The sequence below is a fragment of the Enhydra lutris genome, unplaced genomic scaffold (genome assembly GCF_002288905.1).
Source record: "Enhydra lutris kenyoni isolate GAN:26980312 unplaced genomic scaffold, ASM228890v2 scaffoldscaffold13, whole genome shotgun sequence".
NCBI lineage: Eukaryota > Metazoa > Chordata > Mammalia > Carnivora > Mustelidae > Enhydra > Enhydra lutris.
Window position 1 is genome coordinate 53,631,287 of NW_019154097.1, and position 22,832 is coordinate 53,654,118.

The following is a 22,832-nucleotide window of genomic DNA, read 5'->3' on the forward strand; positions in this document are numbered from 1 at the left end:
TCCCTGCTCAGCAGGAAGTCGGCTTCTCCCTCTGACCCTTCCCACTTCTCATACTCTTACTTTCTCTCTGCAATAAATAAAATCTTCAAAAGTAATAAAAGAAAATAAAATCCGTTAATGAAGCATGAGTCATAATCACAGGGGTACAAACCTCAATGTTTTATATATAGAAGTCCCTGAAACTACTACCCTTCATAATCAGGTTAGTTTCTACTTGTATAAAACCTGAAATAAAGTTTCTCTTGATACTGTTATAAAAGGATATGTATGACTTGCAGTGATCATGTTAGTGATCCTTGTCTTCTGAGAGACTGTTACATTCTTTATGTTCATGCTCACAGAACTACAGTACCAAGCATGCTTCTGCAACACATATGTGCTGAATTAAATTATAAACCAGAGCAGGCTCAGGGACATCTGACTGCAACATGCTTTCAGCGTTGATATTCAGTCCAGCAACAACAACAAAAAAAATGAAGATATAATATCCATCTATCCTGAGCTCCTCATGTAGTTTTACTGTTTCTTGCAAATTTGGGGACTTTTTCTACTTAGGATAATAATGAGCAGCTGTCACATTTTTATTCAGCTTGGAAATAAACTTCCTATAATTCTTTTTAAGCTTCTATGTCAATATAACTAAAACACATCTTGAAGTTGCAAGAGAAGCTATTTTTAAAAGCTATTAACTACTACCATTACTAAAGTAAATCAAGTTTCTCAGATATCATACAAGTAAAATAAAACGTAGAAAAAAACTGGATCCTAAGGCCAATATAATTATATACATTACCCATAAATCAACTCTTTTCTTTTGTTTGCAACCACCTAGTTCCTGTTGATGAACATGACTGTAAGTAAACGTTATAAATATGAGTTCTTAAGATCCCCTTGGGTATAATGGCATAATGACAAACATGTAAAACACAATATGGAAAACTGTCAGAGTCACAAAAACAATGCCGGAAAAGCACAGGGGCCTGAATAACCTCACAGGTGAGCTGAAGAAAGCATCACAAAGAGAAGTTTAGAACATGAACTGGGGAGCATCTGACAGTGTCCTGACAGACTTTGCATTTGGTCACAGAAGAGAGCTGCATGAACAAAGTGGCTAAGCCTAGCCATTCAAGAGTGTGGTTACCTTCAGGGAACAACTATGATCTAAAAGAGGGTGTACACAAGAAAAGCACTATGTGAGTCTGTTTTCAAGTTCACTTTTTGGAAGTTATTATACATGCATACTTTGTAAACAACTTACATATAATATATAGGAACTCTATACATTGTCTAAAAATGAGTAAGTGTGGTGATGTTACACAGACCACTGGGTGAGGTTTTAGTTGTCTCTCCTTTTCCTTCCTTCTGTCCCTTCCCTTAACACATACCCCTCTATAGTTTTCTCCATCATATAATCATATAAATACAAATATAGAAGTTTTATTATTGTTTGCTTAACAAGAGAATCAGAATATATACACCTTTCTGCAATTTGATCTTAATACTCAACACCTCTTGAAATTTCCCCCCAGACATCTGACATGGCTCTATTGCTTCTATTTCATAGCTGCAGATGGTCTGCACTTATCATAACTTTTTCAAGCATACCTTAATTAATGGTCATTACCTTTGTTTTCTATTGACTCTGCAAGCAATGGCACAATAAAATATTCTCTGGCCATTGCTTCACATGTTGGCAGTTTATTCCAAGATAGAGTCACAAGAGTAAAATTGAAGTCAAAGGGCATTATGTGTGCATGTGATACATATTAGTATGTATGCACACTGTACGGAAAATTTTTGTAATTGATGTTGGATTGCTTTCCCAAAGAGCAGTGTCAAATTATGTTGCTACCTTTTCTCCCTATCTCCACCACAACCAACAGAGTAGCTTTTTAATTTGCTTGGCCTCATTATCACTTTATTTTGTATTTTTCTTCTGACTAGTGACTACTAGTAAATTTTGGCAATTCTGCATGTTGGTGACCATATATATTTGCTTCTTTATTATTTGATTGATCAGATTTACCAACTTTTCTTTAATCAGTTTTCTTAATGTCAATTTGTAAATATGTATTATTCCTTTATTACCTGAATTGCAAAAAAACTATGCAAATATATTTATTTTTATATGTGATAGTGAAAATGTTAAGATTTCATATCACCAAATGTGCTGTCATTTATTTCATAACTTTTGAGTTTCCAATCTTGGTTTAAAAAGATCTCCCTGGTGCACAGGGAGAAAAAGAATCCCTAGAGCAATTGGCTTGGAGAGTGGAGTGGCCAAATTTTGTGACTTCTGATAACAAGCTGGGCTCAGCACATGGAGTTCTAAAGGTCAGTGGACTTGGCTTGGATAGAGCCATGACAGCTGAACTGCTCTTGGACAGAAGACAGGCAAATAGTCCACTGACATACAGACTGAAAACAGCAATCTGAAGAGTACCTGGGGCACACAGTTGGGAGGTTATTTGCTCATTTTGGAGCATATCCCAGAGAGATAGCATTCAGAGAGACTTCCAGGAACAAAGGAACTAGCAGGCATCTCTTCCCTCCCCAACCCTCAGCATAAGCACAAGGGGTCACCTACAGGAACCAGCACAACTCCTACACTTGCTATCTAACTTCCTTACACAAGCCCTGCCTCCATGCACCTATAAAACCACCCTTCCTAGACATGCTTGCCTCAGTCCCAGCATGGCAGGCCCCTTCTCCCAGAAGAACAGCCCAAACCTCTGCTCACAACACATCTCCTGACCTGGGAGTTTTGCAGAACCTTAGTTTCACTGGCAGTGACAACAGATCTTTTTACACAAGCCGACCAGGGCATACCTAGTTAAAACTTGCCACATTCAGGCCAGGGACAAAACACTAACCACAGCAGGTAAAGGAAGCCTATATAGCCAACTGGCCTAAAGGATAAAGCAGACAGGACAAAATAGCTGAGGACACATAGCACATATCAGAGACACTCTTAGGAACCCCAGGCCCTGGGGAACAGGAAACACTACATGGCAAGGCACTACAGAACCTCTTTTTCATAAAGCCACTACCCTCAAGGACCAGGAGCCATAGGTGACTTATCTAACACAGAGAAACAGGCACCATGACTCAAACAAAATGAGAAGACAGAGAAATTTATTCCAAATGAAGGAAGAGAAAGGCCGTGGCCAGAGATCTAAGCAAAACACATATAAGTAACATACCTAATGGAGTATTTAAAGCAATGATCATAAGGATATTCACTGGACTTGAGAAAAGAGTCAAAGACATCAGTGAGACTCTTAACATGGAAATAAAAAAAAAAAAAAGAACCCATCAGAGATTTAAAAAAATCAGAGATGAAGATTAGAAACACACTTGATGCAATGAACAGCAGGTTAGAAAAAGCAGAGCAATGAATTAATGACCTAGAAGACAGAGTAATTGAAGGTAATCAAACTGAACAAGAACAAAGAAATATATATGCAAAATGAAGACTTAAGGAACTCTGTGACTGCACCAACCTCATAACATTTATATTATAGGAATTCCAGGGGAAGAGAAAAGAGGGCAAAAAATTTATTTGAAGAAATAATAGCTGAAAACTTCCCTAATCTGGGGAGGAAACAGAAATACAAATCCAGGAGGCACAGAGATCCCCAGCAAAATCAACAAAAGCAGATCCACACTAAGACATATTGTAATTAAACTGGCAAAATATAGCAATACAGAAAAAAAATGTTAAAGTAGCAAGACAAAAGAAGACAGTAACATACAAGGGAAACCTCATAAGGCTATCAGGGAATTCTTCAGTGGAAACTTTCTAAGCCAGAGAGAATGGCACAGTATATTCAGAGTGCTAAATGGGAAACTGCAGCCAACAATATTCTGTGCAGCAAGGCAATCATTTAGAACAGAAGGAGAAATAAAAAGTCTCCCCCAGAAAAACTAACAGAATTCATGACCACTAAACCAGCCCTCCAAGAACTATTAAAGGGGGGGGGCGCCTGGGTAGCTCAGTGGGTTAAAGCCTCTGCCTTCCGCTCAGGTCTTGATCCCAGGGTCCTGGGATTGAGTCCTGCATCGGGCTCTCTGCTCCACAGGGAGCCTGCTTCCTCCCCTCTCTCTCTCTCTGCCTGCCTCTCTGCCTACTTGTGATCTCTCTCTCTGTCAAATAAAATCTTTAAAAAAAAAAAAAAAAAGAACTATTAAAGGGGACTCTCTGAGTGGCAAGGAGAGACCAGAAATAACAGTAGGTAAGTAGGAAACACAAAAGCAGTAAAAATGAATATTTATGTAAAAAAAATCAAAGAACTCACAAAATAAAAAAGATATAAAACATAACAGCATATACCTCAAACAGGAGGAGAGAAATAAAGAATGGTATCAAATTTAAACAAGCAACTTAATATGGACCACTATATGCAGCAGATCCTATTAACAACCTAATGGTAACCATCAAAAATCACTAATAAATATGCTAAGAATAAAGAGAAAGAAACTCAAATACAACACTAAAGAAAATCAGCAAACCATGAAAGGAAGAAAAGAAATGATCATAAAAGGTCTGCAGAAATAATCACAAAATAAAATGACAATACTTACCAATAATTACTTTGAATGTAAATGGAGTAAATGTTCTAATCAAAAGACATACAATGACAGAATAGATTTAAAAAAAGAGACCCATCTATAGGCTGCCTACAAAAGACTCATTTTAGACTTAAAGACAACTACAGATTAAAAGTGAGAGGATGGAGGGCGCCTGGGTGGCTCAGTGGGTTAAAGCCTCTGCCTTCAGCTCAGGTCATGATCTCAGGGTCCTGGGATCTAGCCCCACATCGGACTCTCTGCTCAGTAGGGAGCCTGCTTCCCCCTCTCTGCCTGCCTCTCCGCCTAATTGTGATCGATCGATCTCTCTCTCTCTCTCTCTCTGTCAAATAAATAAATAAATAAATCTTTAAAAAAGAAAGGTGAGAGGATGGAGAAATATTTATCATACAAATGGATGTCAAAATAAAGCCAGAGTAGCAAAACTCACAGTGGACAAAATAGACGTTAAAGCAAAAGCTGTAATGAAAGACAAAAGATATATATAAAAATATAAATTTAATAAATCCAACAAGAAGATCTAACAATCTGCACTCAAACACACAGAACAGTTAATAACAAATATTAAGGAACTAATTGATAATAATACAATAGTAGGGGATTTTAATACCCCACTTACATCAATGGACAGGTCATCTCAACAGAAAATCAACAAGAAAACAATGGTTTTAAATAACACAGTGGAAGAAATGGATTTAACAGATACATTCAGAATATTCCATCTTTAAACAGTAGAATACACATTCATTTCAAGTGCATGTGAAACATTTCAAAGACAGATCACATATTAGGCCACAAAACAAACCTGAACAAATTCAAGAAGATCGAAGTCATACCATGCATCTTTTCTGACCACAATGCTATGAAACCACAAGTCAACCATGACACAAAATCTGGAAAGATCACAAATACATGAAGGCTAAGTAATATGTTAATAAACAATGAAATCAGCTATCAAGAAATAGAAGAAAAAAGTACATGGAAACAAATGAAAATGAAAACACAATAGTCCAAAATCTTTGGGATGCAGCCGAAGTGTTCTAAGAGGGAAGTTTATAGCAGTACAGGCCATGGGATGCCTGGGTGGCTCATTCATTAAGCGTCTGCCTTCAGTTCAGGTCATGATCCCAGGGTCCTGGCTGTGGGTATCAGGCTCCCTGTTCAGTGGGGAATCTGCATCTCCTAGTCCCTCTCTCCCTTCCCTCCCCACCTCCGTTCATGCTTTCTCACTCTCCTCAGGAATGAATCCCACCTGGTGATGGTGGATAATCTTTTTAATGTGCTGTTGGATCCTGTTTGCTAGGATCTTGTTGAGAATCTTAGCATCCATATTCATCAGTGATATTGGTCTGAAATTCTCATTTTGGGTAGGGTCTTTGCCTGGTTTGGGGATCAGGGTAATGCTGGCTTCATAGAAAGAGTCTGGAAGTTTTCCTTCTGCTTCAATTTTTTGAAACAGCTTCAGGAGAATAGGTGTTATTTCTTCTTTGAAAGTTTGGTAGAATTCCCCAGGGAATCTGTCAGGTCCTGGGCTCTTGTTTTTTGGGAGGTTTTTGATCACTGCTTCAATCTCATTACTAGAGATCGGTCTATTTAGGTTGTCGATTTCTTCCTGGTTCAATTTTGGGAGTTTATAGTTTTCCAGGAATGCATCCATTTCATCTAGGTTGCTTAGCTTATTGGCATATAACTGTTGATAACTTCTGATGATTGTTTCTACTTCCTTGGTGTTAGTTGTGATCTCTTCCTTTTCATTCATAATTTTATTAATTTGGGCTTTCTCTCTTTTCTTTTTGTGGCCAATGGTTTATCGATCGTATTGATTCTTTCAAAAAACCAGCTTCTAGTTTCATTGATACGTTCTACTGTATCTCTGGTTTCTACCTCATTGATCTCAGCTCTAATCTTGATTATTTCCCTTCTTATATGTGGAGTTCGTTTGATTTGTTGTTGATTCTCCAGTTCTTTAAGGTGTAGAGACAGCTGCTGTGCTCTGGATTTTTCAATTTTTTTGAGGGAGGCTTGGATGGCTATGTATTTCCCCCTTAGGACCGCCTTTGCTGTATCCCATAGGTTTTGGATCGAAGTGTCTTCATTCTCATTGGTTTCCATGAATTGTTTAAGTTCTTCTTTGATCCTCAGATAAAATCTTTTTTAAAAATTCTGAAATATGGGGCTTTCAGAGCCTGGCGGATTCTCAGGAAGGGTAATATTTAAAGATCCCCCAATTCACCAGAAGACGTCCGACCTCAAGTAATGGTAATTTACTTGGAAGGTGAAATTTGATTAAGAATCACAAGTAAGGGGTGCCTGGGTGGCTGAGTGGGTTAAGCCTCTGCCTTTGGCTCGGGTCATGATCTCAGGGTCCTGGGATCAAGCCCCGCATCAGGCTCTCTGCTCAGCAGGAAGCTTGCTTCCCCCTCTCTGCCTGCCTCTCTACCTACTTGTGATCTCTCTCTCTGTCAAATAAATAAATAAAATCTTAAAAATAAATTCTGAGGGGCGCCTGTGTGGTTCAGTGGGTTAAAGCCTCTGCCTTCGGCTCATGTCATGGTCCCAGGGTCCTGGGATCGAGCCCCGCATCAGGCTCTCTGCTCAGCGGGAAGCCTGCTTCCCCCTCTCTCTCTGCCTGCCTCTCCGCCCTCTTGTGATCTCTGTGAAATGAAAAACTAAAACCTTTAAAAAAAAATTCTGAAATATGATACACTGATGAAATCTGAGAACATTATACTAAATGAAATAAGGCAGATATAATAAGGTGATCACACTTAAATGAGGTACATGGAGTATTCAAGTTCATAGAGAGAAAAGTAAACGGTCGTTGCCAGGGGAAAAGGAAGATAAAAGGAGTTCCAGAAACTGATTGTGCAAAGTGAATTAACACTACTAAACAGTACACTAAACAATGGTCAAGATGGTAAAATTTATGGTATGTGTATTTTAACAATTTCTAAAACAAGAAAGTTTCAATTGCTAAAACAAACTTTTCAATTGGATATGCAGGTTTAGAGAAATTTTTTGTTACTTTAATATTGAAGACATTTAGTTCTATAGATTTTTCCCTCACATATGGTTTTCATTGTGCTCTATATAAGCTTTGGTAGGTGATGATCTTTTGATTGTTTTGACCTAAATTTATTACAATTTACATGCATTTCTAGTTCTTTTATGTGTTTAGAGAGTGATCTGGTGTCTACCCATCCTCACTGCCATATCCTCTTCAAAATGCAAGCTTTTACCAATTCATAAGGTTCTCTGTAATAATGTTGAGTGCTTTCAGCCTAAGTTTCAACTACTCTGGTATCAATACTGTCATTCCACTTTTAATCCTTGTGCAGAATCTTCTTGCTCATATCTAGTTTCATCTTTAACAACTGGATTTGAAGCGTTGCTTATAATCTATTGTATTAAATCAATTTCTAATCCTGTCTTCCGATAGAATCTAGTCCATTCACATTTTTAAAATTTATTGTAATTGTAGATTCACATGCAATTGTAAGAAATACAAAGAGGTACCCAATCACTCATGATCAACTTTCCTACAATGGCAACATCTTGAGTAATCAGGTACAATACCATGGCCAGGATATTACACAGTCGAGATACAGAACATTTCCATCACAAGAATCCTTTCATGTTGCCTTTTATAGCCACATCCTTCACACCTTCATCCCACTCTTAAACCAGTAACAAGTTCTCCATTTCTACAAGTTCATCATTTATGAATATATAAATAGACTCACACAGTATGTAACCTTTCAGTATAATTTTATTTTTTTATTTTATTATGTTATGTTAGTCACCATAGAGTACATTAGTTTTTGATGTAGTGCTCCATGTATAATTTTTTAAATTCAATGTAGAGATTTAGCTACATCATGGGTATCAATATTTTGCTCCTTTCTGAGTAGCCACAAGGATATAGGTGCACTATGGTTTCATCATTCACCCAATGAAGGAATGGTTTGTCTCCAGTGTGGGGGTCACCATCCTCATTAGTATAGTGGTGAGTATCCCCGCCTGTCAAGTGTGAGGGTAAACAGATAAAGCCTCTATAAACATTCCTGTACAAGTTTTTATGCGACAATTTTCATTTGTCTGTGATAAATATATAGAAGTGCCAACTCCTGGATCCTACGGCAATTGCTCACTTAGTTTTATAGGAAACTGCCAAACCATTTTCTACACTGATGGTTCCTACCAGCAGTATAGATGTAATGCTGTTTCTCTGCATGCTTCTCAGTGTTTGGTGGTGTCAATTTTTAAAATTTTACCTTCAGCAGTGGTTTCTTCTGGTAGTTTTAATTTCCCTAATGGCTAATAATGTTGAATGTTTTTTTCTGTGATTATTTGCCATTTATATGTCCTCTCTAGTGAAATGTCTGTTGATGTCTTTTGCCCATTTTCTAACTGATTTTTGTTACTACTAAATATTGGTAGATAGATAGATAGATAGATAGATAGAGATCTAGATACAGATATATACAGTCTTGGCAGATATAGATAGATATAGATATATAGATATAGATACACATACAGATACAGATGTATACAGTCTTTTGGCAGATGTGTTGGTTGCAAATGTTCTCTACCAGTCTGTAGCTTCTCTTTTCATGATTTTTACATGGTCTTACCAAGAGCACAAGTTTTTAAGTGGGTTCTAAGTGATCAATCTTTCCTTTTGTGGACTGTGCTTTTGGTCTCAACACTAAGAACTCATGGTCTCATCCTGTGTCCAGATGACTTTTTTTTCCTTTCACTTTCATAATTTTGCACTTAAGTATTATTTTTAGTTAATTTTATGTAAGGTATAAATTTCAGATCAAGTTTCACCATTTTGTCTATGGATGTCAAATTGCTCTATCATCTGCTGACAAGGCTATCCTTCCTTCATTGAACTGCCTTTGCACCTTTATCAGAAACTAGCTGAACATATTTCTGTGAGTTCGTAGGTTCTCTCATCCCATTGATCTATGTGACTATCCCTCTGCCAACACCACACTATGTTGATTACTGTAAATATAGGGAAAACTAATATCAGAATGTTTCCAACCACTTTGTTCTTTTTTCAAAACTATTATTCTGAGGCCTATGCCTACAAAATTTTGAAAACCTTGCCATGTCTACAAAAAGAAAAAAAAAAGATTTTTACAGAAACTGTATAAAATCTCTGTCAATTTAGGAAGAACATATTTACTACATTTAATCTAATATATGAACACAGTATGTGTCAACATTTATCCGGCTCACTGATTTCATCAGCATTTTATAATTTTCAATACAAAAATCCTATACTATTTTATACCTAAAAAATTCATATTTTTGGAATACTTATCAATAGTATTGGTTTTAATTTCAGTTTTCACATGTTCTTTGTTAGTAACTAAAAATATGGTTGATTTTTGTGTATTTATCTTGTATGCAACTATGTTGAGCTCATTGTTCAAGTTTTTTCCTAAAATTCCTCAGGATTTTCTATTTAAATAATAATGTAATCTCCTAGTAAAAGATATCTTGTTTAATTCTTTTTCTCGCTTTATTGCAGTGGCTAGAACTTCCAGTACTATTTGAATAGCAATCGTTAAGAGTATACATCCTGGCCTTCTTCCCAACCTTAAAAGGAAAGCATTCCACCTTTCACTATTAAGTATGGTCTTAGCTAGAGCATCTAGAAGACGCTATCTAGTTGAGGAAGTTCTCTTTTCCTAGTTTTTGGAGTTTTTAAATCATTATGAATGTTGGTTTTTGTCAAATGCTTTTTCTGGGTCAAATGATAAGTCACATGATTCTTCTTCTTCAACCTGAAGATATGATAGACTATAAACTGATTTTTAAGTGTTGAACCAGATCTGGATGCCTGAAATAAATCCTGCTTGCCCATGTTAAAATTTGTGTATACATATACATATATAATATATATGTACATATGTAGTTAATACATATATCTGAATTTTCATTACAAATGGATTCAATTTGCTAACATTTTGTTGAAGATTATGGCCTCTAAGTTCATGAAAGATACTGACCTGCAGAATCTTTTACCTGATTTTGCTATTAAGGTAATACTAGCCTCATAAAATGAATTTGTGTGTTTTCCCTCCTCTTCTATTTTCTGGAAGAGATTACATAAGATAGTACTAAGTCTTCTCTTGATTCTTCCAGTGAAACCATATGGGCCTGAAGATTTCACAGGATCCTTTAATGAAGAATTCAATTTATTTAATGGCTACACCACTAATTCAGGTTATTTCATCTTAATGCAGTTTTGGTGGGTGTTAGTTTTTAAGAATTGATTCTGTTCCCCTAAGTAGTCAAATTTATGAGGGTAAAGCTGTATCATTCCCTTATTATTCTTTTAATACCAGAAGGATCTGTAGTTTTTTTTACGGTTATGTGTTTTCTCCCTTTTTATCTCTGCCAGTCTTGCTAGAAGTTATCAATTTTACTTTTCAAAGAACAATTTATTTCATTGATTTTTTTTTTTCATTGTTTTCTTAGTTTCAATTTCCTTCCTTTGCCTTGCTTTGGCTTTTTCTATTTCTTGAGGTTAAAAGAGTGGGTTACTGATTTTAAACCTTTCCTCTTTTCATATAATTATTTAGGGACATTTGTTAGTGCAAATGTCCTATACTCTCCACTTCTGCTGGACAGTGACCAACCAAAAGGCATGTGTGTCACTGGAGGTGGTAGAGTCAACTCCCAGCTCAACCCTACTAAAACTGTGTGCAGGAAAAGAGGTTCTCTTGATCTTTGGCTTGAGTAGGGTGAGTACTGACACAAAATTTTCTTAGACCATTCTTTCCCTCCCTCCAAAAATTTTCTTAGACCATCCATCCCTCCAAGAAGAGCTTTTCTTCTGTTGGCTGTTCAGGTTTGGAGGCTTCTGCAGTATGCTGGCCAGGATGCATGGGAGACAATATGGAAAACTAAAGAACCCACCCTCTTGTCATTTCTAAAGTCCCCAGGTTCCTAGACTGTCCACCACCTTCTTTCCACCTTTCAGGGTCTTCCTATACTTGTTTGTTGGGTTACCTCCTGGAATTTTGACCAGAAGAGGGTAGATCTGGGAGGGATGTACTGCTTCACCTTGGCAGAAAGGTAAGTCTCTGGCTCACTCACTTTTATTTCTTTTATCTTACTTTGCTCTTTTAGACTGTTTCCACCTTCCCTTTCCTAACTCTTACTGTTTTGTTCAAGTTGCTATTGATTCCATTGTTTCTACTAATTTGAAAGTTCCCTATTTGTATCATTCTTTAATGCTTACTTTCTCTTACTATAATCAATCACATATTTTACTATTTCGTGCAAACTGCCCCTCACCAAAAGACACTTTAATCTTCAATCTTCCACTAAGAACTTGAAAAAACTTCACTGCCCCACCTTCCAATGAGCAAACATGTGAGCACCCACATGCCAAAGGAAGCCTAAAGCAGGGAGTGAAACTCACAGTTCCTGAGAATGAAACACACTCTAGTGGGAATCAGAAAAATAGAAATGTACTATTATGTATTATCCCAGTAAGTTTGTTGGGGAGACCAATGTGGAAGAAGGTTAGTAAGCCAGACAGAGACAGGAGGTAAGGTCAGAATGACGGCCGGGACTATACACAGAAAACCTCACAGGCTATCATAAGAACCTGAAATTTATATTCTGGGTGCAATGGGATTTACATGCTAAGTGGGCAGGATGGACTCACTCTGGCTATTAGGTACAGAAGAGTAAACTGAGGGTAACCATTTAAAGTGATGATGGTGGCCTAGAATGGCAACAGTAAGGATGATTACAAGTGACAGTTTCAGAACTTAGTTGGAAGGCAGAACCAGCAGAATCTGTTAATGAAGTGAATGTGAGAAGTGAAAGAGAAGATTGAAGACAGCTCAGGTTCTGGGCCTGAGTTACAGGTAAATCATAATGCATTTTAGTAAGATGGGGTACACTGGGTGAGGGATAGATGGGAAGAAAACAAGAGTTTGGCTTTATTAAAAAAAATAAATAAAATAAATAAATAAAATAAAATAAAAGAGTTTGGTTTGAGATGTATTACACACCTACAAGGACATCAATGTAGGCCACTGGAAGCGCAAGTCTAGATTTCTGGGAAAGGCTGAGGCTAGAAATAACTAAGGACGAGACTGCCCACAAAGAGAAAAAAAGAGGGACTGAGACCTGAGGCAAGGAGAGGAATCAACAAAGCAAACAGAGAAAGGCTTCTATCAGTGAGACAAGAGAATAACATTTCCTGAACTCATTGAAGAAAGGTTTTCAAGAAGGAAAGAGTAACTACAGGGTGTCAAATGCTCACAAGAGGTTGTCTCTAAATTGCCAGAACATTTTTATTTCTCTCCTCCTACTGTCCTTTGCAGGTCTTAGACCCCAGGTCCTAGAGTCTCTGTGTCCCCAGACACTTTGCTGACGCTCACCTCCTCACTCCTACATTCCACGCTGTGGTGTTGTAGCTACTTCCCACGATTTGAAAGTAACAGGAGATAAGGCCAGAAGAATGATTAAGCAGAGTTCACACCCAATTAACAGCCTCTCTCGCCTCTCAAGCTCGGGCTCCAGTCATCTGCTCAAAGGGAGCAGAGTGAAGTGGAATAGGAGTTGCCACGTTCGTGAACAGAAGAATCACTCTCACAAGGACAACTCAAAGTACACTTGATTTCCCTCAAAGCTGGTTTTTGAGGGAAATTTCAAAGAACCAAATTAGAGGGAAACCATACATTTGTGGAGAACACCACAGCCTGACTCAAATTACTCCAGCCTTCTTCTAGCAAACCACAGAGATGGGTAAGCGAAAAACCACATTTCCCAGCGCTCTTGCTACTGATGTTCTGGACTGGACTCAAGTTGTATCAATCAGATCACGATAAATGTGAATCATACAAAAGATAAATTTGTATGATCCAACTGAGTTACGACTGAATCTGGATTAAGCGGGGAGAGAAACAGTGTGACATATCCATGACACGCATGTGGATGACAGGCAGGACAGCAGGACTGTGGGGTCAGGAGCTGATGAGCAGTATCCACTTCAGCAGGGAGCTTCCTGATCAGGCTGGAACATCAGCTCCCTTGGCAGGCCAGTTCTACTGGGTGGATGTGGGAATTGCTTTTGGCGTCAGGCTACAGAATGCCTTTAAACCCCTCACTCAACAATTCAGCAAGACATTTATTTCCGTCAGGCTACAGAATGCCTTTAAACCCCTCACTCAACAATTCAGCAAGACATTTATTTCCGTGTGCTAAATCCCTTTCTGTTTAAAGTAGGAAGAGTTAGATCCTGTTTTCTACAGAACTGAACCCTGACCGATACAAATAACAGTCTTCAAAGTTGTTCTAATTCACACAAAAGTACTGAGCAATGTGGCCACAAGAGCAGATAAGGCATTAGGGATAGGCAGGACAGATTAAATAACAGAAACAAAGGTGTTCATTAACATGACAAAGTTCAGGTTTAAGAGCTAGAGATGACCCTGGAATCCAGGCAGAGTATGGAAGAAAATAGTCACCACCTAACCAGAAATCAGAGATAATGAAACACATGAAAACATGTAGGAGCCCAACCAGAGGCAGGTGGAACAAAACTAAGCATCCCATAGTTGCAGTGAAGATGTTTCTTTGACCTCATTAAAGGATAACGTAAAATTATGAACTGTAACAAATATCTTCTCAGAAAGTGAAACGGTCCTTTCATACAACTCTCCAGAAGTCAGTTGACTCCCTAAAGTAAGAAATTCCAGATATCCGAACAAGTAGGTTTTTGAACATCATAATTTTGCCAATAACTGGTCCCATCAGCTCTGTGTATTTTGGCCTTCAATAGGAATCAGGAACCTCCAGAGCAACAGAACCACAGGAAACATACTAGTTTCCAATTTATTAAGAGATCTAGGGTGCCTGGTGGCTCAGTCGGTTAAGCTTCTGCCTTCAGTTCACATCATGATCCCAGGGTCCTAGAATCAAGCCCCACATTGGACTCCCTACCCAGTAAGGAGTCTGCTTCTCCCTCTCCTCCCTGCTTGTGCGCTTTCTTGCTATCCCACACTATCTCTCTCCCTCTAATAAATAAATAAAATCTTTTTGAAAAATAAAAAATAAGAGATCTGAACTCATTCACAATGTACCTGTGAGAATTCCAAAGTCAAAGACACAGCCTGAAGTAAGCAGTCTCCTCCTTTCTTGGCAATACCCTAACAAAAGATTGTAGTGTACTAAAAAGGAGAAATCTAAGAGCCTTTTCTAGACAATGAAACCCATTCCCCAGGCTCGACTTAGCTTTCAATTCTCATCAGTGGTAATGTCAAAGTAGTAAGCTGAGTAACTAACTTAGAATGCTGATATTACTGAGGTACCTTCAGTGATATAATGAGAATCATATAAAAAAACTTGGCAGATTTACCAAAAATACTTCTTGTATCTACTCTTGGGGGTGGGGGAGCGAGTTATTTAGAAATAGAAACACCTTACTGGCTGCATGTCAGAACCTTTAAAAGTATTACTGTCCCCTACAGCACATTATGGCATTCCTAGAAACTGTTCCAATCTCTACTAACATTAATTTAATTACAAAATGCAGAGTCTTTCTAGGGCCTAGAAATATAATAATTCTTTCTAAAATAAACAGCAGCTGTTTACATGTATTATAAATGGCAATAAAATTTGTTTTTCTAAATAGATAACAGATTCCATTATCATTCCTTTATAATTACTCTGACTTCACTTATTAGAAATGTGAAGGAGGGCAATTTTTAAGTTCTTGAATCCTACTGAACCATATCCCTTTACACCCACAAAATAAGAATTTATATCTACATAAGATATAACACGAGAATAACAGGAATAATGTGAGAACAATTTACAGCACTGACATTAAAGGATGGAGCCCTGCTAGGATTAATTTGTACAGCTCTAGTCATACTTATTAGTAAGCCATGCCCTGTACATTAATTATCTGGGGAAAAATTGAGGAGATTTAAAACTACAATAATAAAGAAATATTTAACTGTGTATGACCAAAAATAAATCAGTTAAAATCTCAAAAAAATCTCAGTTATCAGTTAGTAGCAAAAATTTTTGAGATGTTAACTTTTAATATAGTAATAGTTTGGATAAAGCATTTTTTAGTCTGCAATAAATTAATCATCTTCTTAGTGTAAAAAATCAGTGTAATGTTACTTCAAAATAAGGCACAAGAAAGCTATATTCTGAAATTCTGAAAGTATATTTTTAGTACCTATAATGTGAGTAGTAACAAGTGTTTTACAATAAATATGCAAAATCATGTTGCAAGGTCGTATTTTATTATAAAGGCTAGATTTTATGACAATACCTTTAAACATATTTCCAAGTAAAACATCTAAAAGTTTGTTGGTACTGCCTTAAATAAGCTGCACCTGAGATCACCTTCAAGGAATAAGTGGTTGAGATGGTAAACTTGTTGCCTATAGCCAACCTAATGGATCAGGCAAATCTGTCACCTAAAAGTATGTTCAGACAGGACACCAAAAGTTCAAGCAAGAAAAAAAGATAAACTAGGGTTCATCAAAATTAAAAATGTTTGTACTTCAAAGAATAGCAACAAGAAAGTGTAAAACCAACCCACAGAACAAGAGAAAATATCCAGAAATTACATACCTGATAAGATAGTTATATCCAGCATATATAAAAAACTTTTACATTTTAAGAATAAAAACGGGAAAGGATCTGAATAAATATTTTCCCAAAGATATGCAAAATGCCAATGCACACATAGAAAGATGCTCAACGTTATTAGCAATCAAGGAAATTCAAGTCAAAACTATAATGAGATACTACTTCACAGCTATTAGGATGGCTATAATTTTTAATTTTTTAAAAGAAAACAAGTGTTGGCAAAGACATAGAGAAATTTGTACTCTCACTATAAACTGTTGGTGGGAATATAAAATGATGCAGCCACTTTGAAAACAGTCAGAGTTCTCATATGACCCAACAATTCCACCTCTATGTATATACCAAAGAGAAATAATAACCTACATTCACATAAAAAGTTGTATACAACCACATTATTTGTAACCACCAAAAAGAATAAACAAACACAAATGTGATATATCCTTACAAAGGAATACTATACAACCATAAAAAAGAATGAAGGACTGATTCACGCTACAAGGTGGATAAACTTAGACACATGATGCTAAGTGAAAGAAGTCATATGCAAAAGGACCACAAAGGGTAGAAATCCATTTATATGAAATGCCCAGAATAAGCAAATCTATAGAGACAGAAAGTAGATTAATGGCTAATCTAATAAACCACTAATTAGATTAGATTAGGGGTTAAACTGATGGAGGAACTATAGATAAGGAGTGTGAGATTTCTCTTAGGGGTAATGAAAATGTTCTAAAATTCATTATGTTAATGGTTGCATAACTCTGAATATACCAAAAGTATTTGAATTTTACATTTTGAATAAATGAATTATATCTCAATATACCTGTTCAATGAGAAATTATATAAATAAGGGTTTCTTTTCCTCCCACAGAGATCAAAATGAAAAGGGAAATAATCCATTCCTCCTCAAAGTCACAAGAAGAATACCTCATGAAGGGGATGCCAAAAGTGTGGGAGCAGAGAACCTGAGCCTATAGGAATACCAACCCCTGCCTACAAAATGAAATATGGCTCATAGACAAATTATTTTTCAAATTTAAATTTGTTATTAACAAAACAAGACTTTAAATTAAAAAAAAAAACTTAATGTTCATTGTATTTAAAAACATACCTACTTTAATGCCAAGCGGCTGCAAGAGAGTGAATAAACAGCATTCATAAACACAGTCAGTAACAAGATAACACTGGTAAGACCTTTTGTGTGGGTAATTCAATACCATCAACAGTGGTTAGCTGTGCAAATCCAGCATTACCAGGCTAGAAATCCACCTGTAGGATTTTCATGCAAGAATATGTCAAGCTGGGGCACCTGGGTGGCTCAGCTGTTAATGTCTGCCTTCAGCTCAGGTCATGATCTCAGGGTCCTGAAATCAAGCCCTGCATCGGGCCCCCTGCTCAGCGGGAAGCCAGCTTCTCCCTCTCACACTCCCCTTCCTTGTCTGTCAAATAAATAAATAAAATCTTAAAAAAAAAAAAAAAAGAATATGTCGAGCTACACATACAAAGATGTCTACTGCATGATCATTTTTGAGGGTTTTTTTTTAAGATTTTATTTATTTATTTGACAGAGAAAGAGAGAGAGAGTACAAGTAGGCAAAGAGGCAGGCAGAGAGAGAGGGAGAAGCAGGCTCTCCAATGAGCAGGGAGCCCAATGTAGGACTCGATCACAGGACCCTGGAACCATGACCTGAGCAGAAGGCAGTGGCTTATCCAACTGAGTCACCCAGGCGCCCTGCATGATCATTTTTAATAACCAAAAAGAAAAACAGCCTATAAGTCCATCAAGGATTGGATATGAAAGTTATGGTATATATGGAATACTACATAGTGACCAAAAAGAAAGCAGAACTCTGTGTAACACTTACAGAAAGACCTCTAAGACACATACAAGAAAAAGCAATAGACGAGAGAGGATATGTTCCTATTAGTAAAAATTTTTTTAAATGTGTGTATTACTGATATGAATAAAATTATTAGAAAAATACACAAAAAATTTAATAGTTATCTTTGGGTAGAATGATTGAGGGAAGGAGACTTTCACATAATACATTTTCCTGCTGTTCTTAAACCAAGTTTTTTTCTTTCTATAAATATGTTATTAAACCATACTGCCCTTCTATGTAAAGTTTGGGGCAGGGCTTACAACACCAGCAATTTAGATCACTTGAACGAAGATGTCAGTATGATCTAAAATGAAATCATCACCACTGTTTACAAGCAACTTCAATATCTATGCCTAAAAGCAAATTCAAAAAGGTCATAAATGTAGACTTAAAACAGGCTTAATTCTGTTTCATGATATATTACTTCATTTCAAATTACTCAATGTAACACCACAATGCACTAAGATTGGATGAAGTGAAAACATTTAAATATATCTTGCCATTTGCCTCTAGAAGGCATCTCTATTCAACAGTCATAGTATTTCAACTCTGTATTGCCACATTCTTCTTCCCATTTTCAGAAGAATGTTAAACCTGTATGGAATAATACCATGCTAATAACATGCTATTTGGGGACAGCCCTAATTTGAATATGTTCTACATATTAACCTAATTTCACAGCCTCCAAAAGAACAAACAAGTGTAAACTACTGTCCTCTTTTTACATACGCATAGTCATCAGGTATCAAAATACACAGTGTATCATTCAACATAGAAAAAAACAATTATAGGTACAAAAATCCTTTGGGCTAGAAGCTTTACAAAATTCAAACTTCTTTGGATTTTAGATGGGTATAATACAACATTACATAATATCCCCTGGGGTACGGGAAAGCACACTGTAATCAAACACATTACTATTTCTGCAAAGAATTGTATGAATATTCACACCAAGTGGAATAAATAAAGACATCTGTTCAGGTCAAGTTTTGCCTCCAAATGAGTTATGAAAATATTTCCGAACTTTTTTTTTATTTTGAAACTATGGGAATGGGATTGTGGGCCTATACTGAGCAGCTTTCTAGCTAGAAAAACATATTTTTTTAACTGAAGAGTATTTTCTTATACAGCAAAATCAATTTAAATATCAAAGTTAATTAAGTCCTAGTTTGAAGAAATGGATGTGTGGAGCAAAACCCCGACACAGATCATCTCAGGGTTTCCCAGAAACCCAAAAGCATCATTTGCACCACATAACAAATCACTTGCTTTCATCAGCAGTATATAAACAAAATCAGGAAAAGTATGAGGAACCAGAGAGGAGATATAATTTATTGCTACCTAATTAGCAGCTTCTTTTTTATCCCTGAATCTCCCACACATGACACATCTTCATATATATATTTGTCACCCTTCACCACTCTCTTCCCTGTTTTGTTTTCTCCAAACTAAAGATCCCCACCCAGCTCCTTCAACCATTCCCTGTATGACACTATTCCCTAATTTCACCACACTGGTCACTCTTCAGGATATCCTCATTTGTCAACGTCACACCCAGAACCAAATGCTGCAGACGTTGTATGACCAGCACAAACTCTAGTTACTTTCTTGCAACTGAACCTTATCTTTACATCTCTATCTTAAGATTATCAAACCTAGGGGCGCCTGGGTGGCTCAGTGGGTTGGGCCGCTGCCTTCGGCTCGGGTCATGATCTCGGGGTCCTGGGATCGAGTCCCGCATCGGGTTCTCTGCTCGGCGGGGAACCTGCTTCCCTCTCTCTCTCTCTCTCTGCCTGCCTCTCCGTCTACTTGTGATCTCTCTCTCTGTCAAATAAATAAATAAATAAAATCTTAAAAAAAAAAAAAAATTATCAAACCTAAGTGCTAAACCACACAATGTAATTGGTATAAAACCAGAGAAAGAAAACCAACTAATTCACTACTGAATTAAGATGTATAACCACTTCATACCCAATATGTATATAGAAGGATACTCGTTCTCAGTAATAAGTGAAGAGATATAAATAAAATAAGATATTAAATAATTTAACACAGATTAAATGAGAATATGTCTGGAATTTGCTTCATAATAAATGGGAGGAAGGGAAATAGGTACAATGTAGATCAAACAAGATTAACCATGAGTTGAAATTACTGAACCTGAGTGACAGACCATCTACCGTTACTTATGTTTTCATTTATCACAATAAATTAAACCAATAAAAAATGAATGAAGGAAAGATAAAGTAGGGGGGAAGGCTATCAGTTTGCATATTTCTGATATGCAATAATAATAAAAAAAAACTGACAGCAGTGCTGGGGAGAAGATACAGACTGAGGACCTAGCAAAGGTACAGTTAATATCACCTGTGATGTGAAACAAAACAGATGTACTCTGTGACCAGCAATCCTGCTCCAAGGTATTTATGCTAACTGAGGGGACTATCAGACAAACAGGAAAACATGTATCCTTAACCATATTCATCATATCATCATCTGAAATGAAGAACTAAAATGACTCCCACATCTAGAAGAGTTAAGGAAAATATGACTAACAGTAGAAGAGTAAATATCCATTGAAAATAGTACAAGTCTATATTTACAGATTTGAAAATTGACAGATGGTTGAGTGAACGATTACAAAACAGCATACAATTTGATCCCACCTTAATTAGTATGTACCCTCCCACATACATAACACAGGCACAGAGAGATTTCTGTAAACTAGTCCATCAAAAGGCTAACAATGGTTATATCTGGGGAGAAAGATCTCTGTTGATTTATACTTTATGCTTTTCTATACAATTTTTAATGAAAAAGTACCATTTTTATAAAACCAAAGCCATTAGGATGGAAAAAACACAAACCACCTTATTAAAGAGATAATCTACACCACACACACACACACACACACACACACACACACACACACACACACACAGACACACACACACACACCCCACCCCCACTCTCCCCTAGTAGAATTCTACCTTTTTCTCTGATTGGCTCGTTCCCCCATGAGAGTGTATATGGGCAAAGCTAAATGACATGCTCTTTCCTAGGTCTTGTAAATGGAGATTTGCTCCATGCACCTATGTCATGGTTTTCATAAAGCCTGGTGCTTTGATTATAACAACCTTAAGATTTTCCTGTTCATGAAAAATTAGTTGAGCAAAAGTTCATAGAGAAAATAAAGGGGTCTAAGGATTATTTATAAGACATTATTTACCAATTGTTCTAGTCCTTTTTTGCAGATATAAAACTACCTGATTTAGCAACGTTAATTTTTCAGAAGAAGCTGGTTTATTGTGTAGATATACACTCAAATCCCTTAGGACAGTTTCTAACCCTTTTATATTCTATTGTCTATAATTAAATTCACTTTGGTTCATGGGAACCAAGACTACATCTAAAAAGCTTCTTCACATGCCTACTACAAAAAAATAAAATAAAATAAAATTTCTGAGCACAATGCCTAAATTCTCATTTTACAATGTACCTATATTCTTCTTTTAAAGTTATTTCTTGAATATCAATGAAAATAAAAAGTAAAATTACTTATGTCATGTACGAATGTATGCAATAATCCACGAGGTTAGAGAAATACAGAATAATAGGTTAAGAGGCTACATATAAAAATTAGGACATTATATAAAAAGATGGGATTACTATAATACATGTAATTAGAAAAAATGGGCTACAGATGTTCAGATCATGAATCTTTGCATATCAATGTTTAGGATATGGTCTATTGCTTGAAGGTCTACAACTCATCCATTAGAGCACTATGTCAGAATCTGTGGGATTATTTTTAAGATTTTTTTGAGAGCGAGTGAATCAAGGATAGAGCATGAGCTGGTGGGGGGGAGAGGCAAAGAGAGAGGGAAAGGCAGACTCCCCGCCACCGAGCAGGGAGTCTGATGCAGGGCTTGACCCCAGGACCCTGGGATCATGACCTGAACTGAAAGCAGACCCTTAACCCACTAAGGCACACAGGCACCCCCAGAATCTGTGTTTTAAAATGGGCCTGTGAAACTCAGGTATCACATTACTCTAAAAAGTAACTGGGTAGAGAAATTTAAGAAACCATCCTTCTCAGTCTAGGCTTTTTTTTTTTTTTTTTTGTAACAATGGTGATAAACACAGTTCCAGAGACACATAACAAACAGGTATTCCAGCAGAGTCTACCACATTATATGTGACTGGAACAGTGTCCTAAAGCTTGTTCTCTGTTAAAAAAGGAAAGTTTGAGAGTGCCTACGTGGCTCAGTGTCCAACTCTTGGTTCCAGCTCAAATCATTAAATTAGGATCATGAGATCAGACCCTCACTGGATTCAGTGCAGAATCTGCTTGAGATTCTCTCTCTCCCCCCGCCACCCTTCCCCCTGCTCACACCTGCATACTCAGGTGCTCTCTCTCTCCCCAACTAAAATCAAATAAATAACTAAAAAAATAAGTAAATGAGTAAATAAAATCTTAAAAAAAAAAAAAAGGAAAGTTCAACATGGAAACCTTGCCCTCTGTTTAAAACAGAAAAATTAAGCCTGCAAAAAATTTCCTTTCTAATGTTCAGCCATAAGAACTTTCAAACATATCAACTCTGAAATATTGTCCTTTCCTTTTTTCTGACACAGGTTTAATAAAATTATACAAGAGCACAACTGGAAAATCTGTTCTTAAAATATAAAAACCAACAACCACCTCAA

The 22,832-nt window shown here is 36.8% G+C and overlaps 1 protein-coding gene across 1 annotated transcript in view; it reads left to right on the top strand.

The window, feature by feature from the left end:
- The first annotated feature begins 959 nt into the window (after positions 1-959).
- Positions 960-22,832, top strand: part of LOC111145510 (basic proline-rich protein-like) — a 56,192-nt gene continuing 34,319 nt past the window's right edge. Inside the window, exon 1 of the mRNA XM_022500402.1 lies at positions 960-996. Coding sequence (XP_022356110.1) covers positions 960-996 — 37 coding nt within the window. The remainder of the gene's footprint in view (positions 997-22,832) is intronic.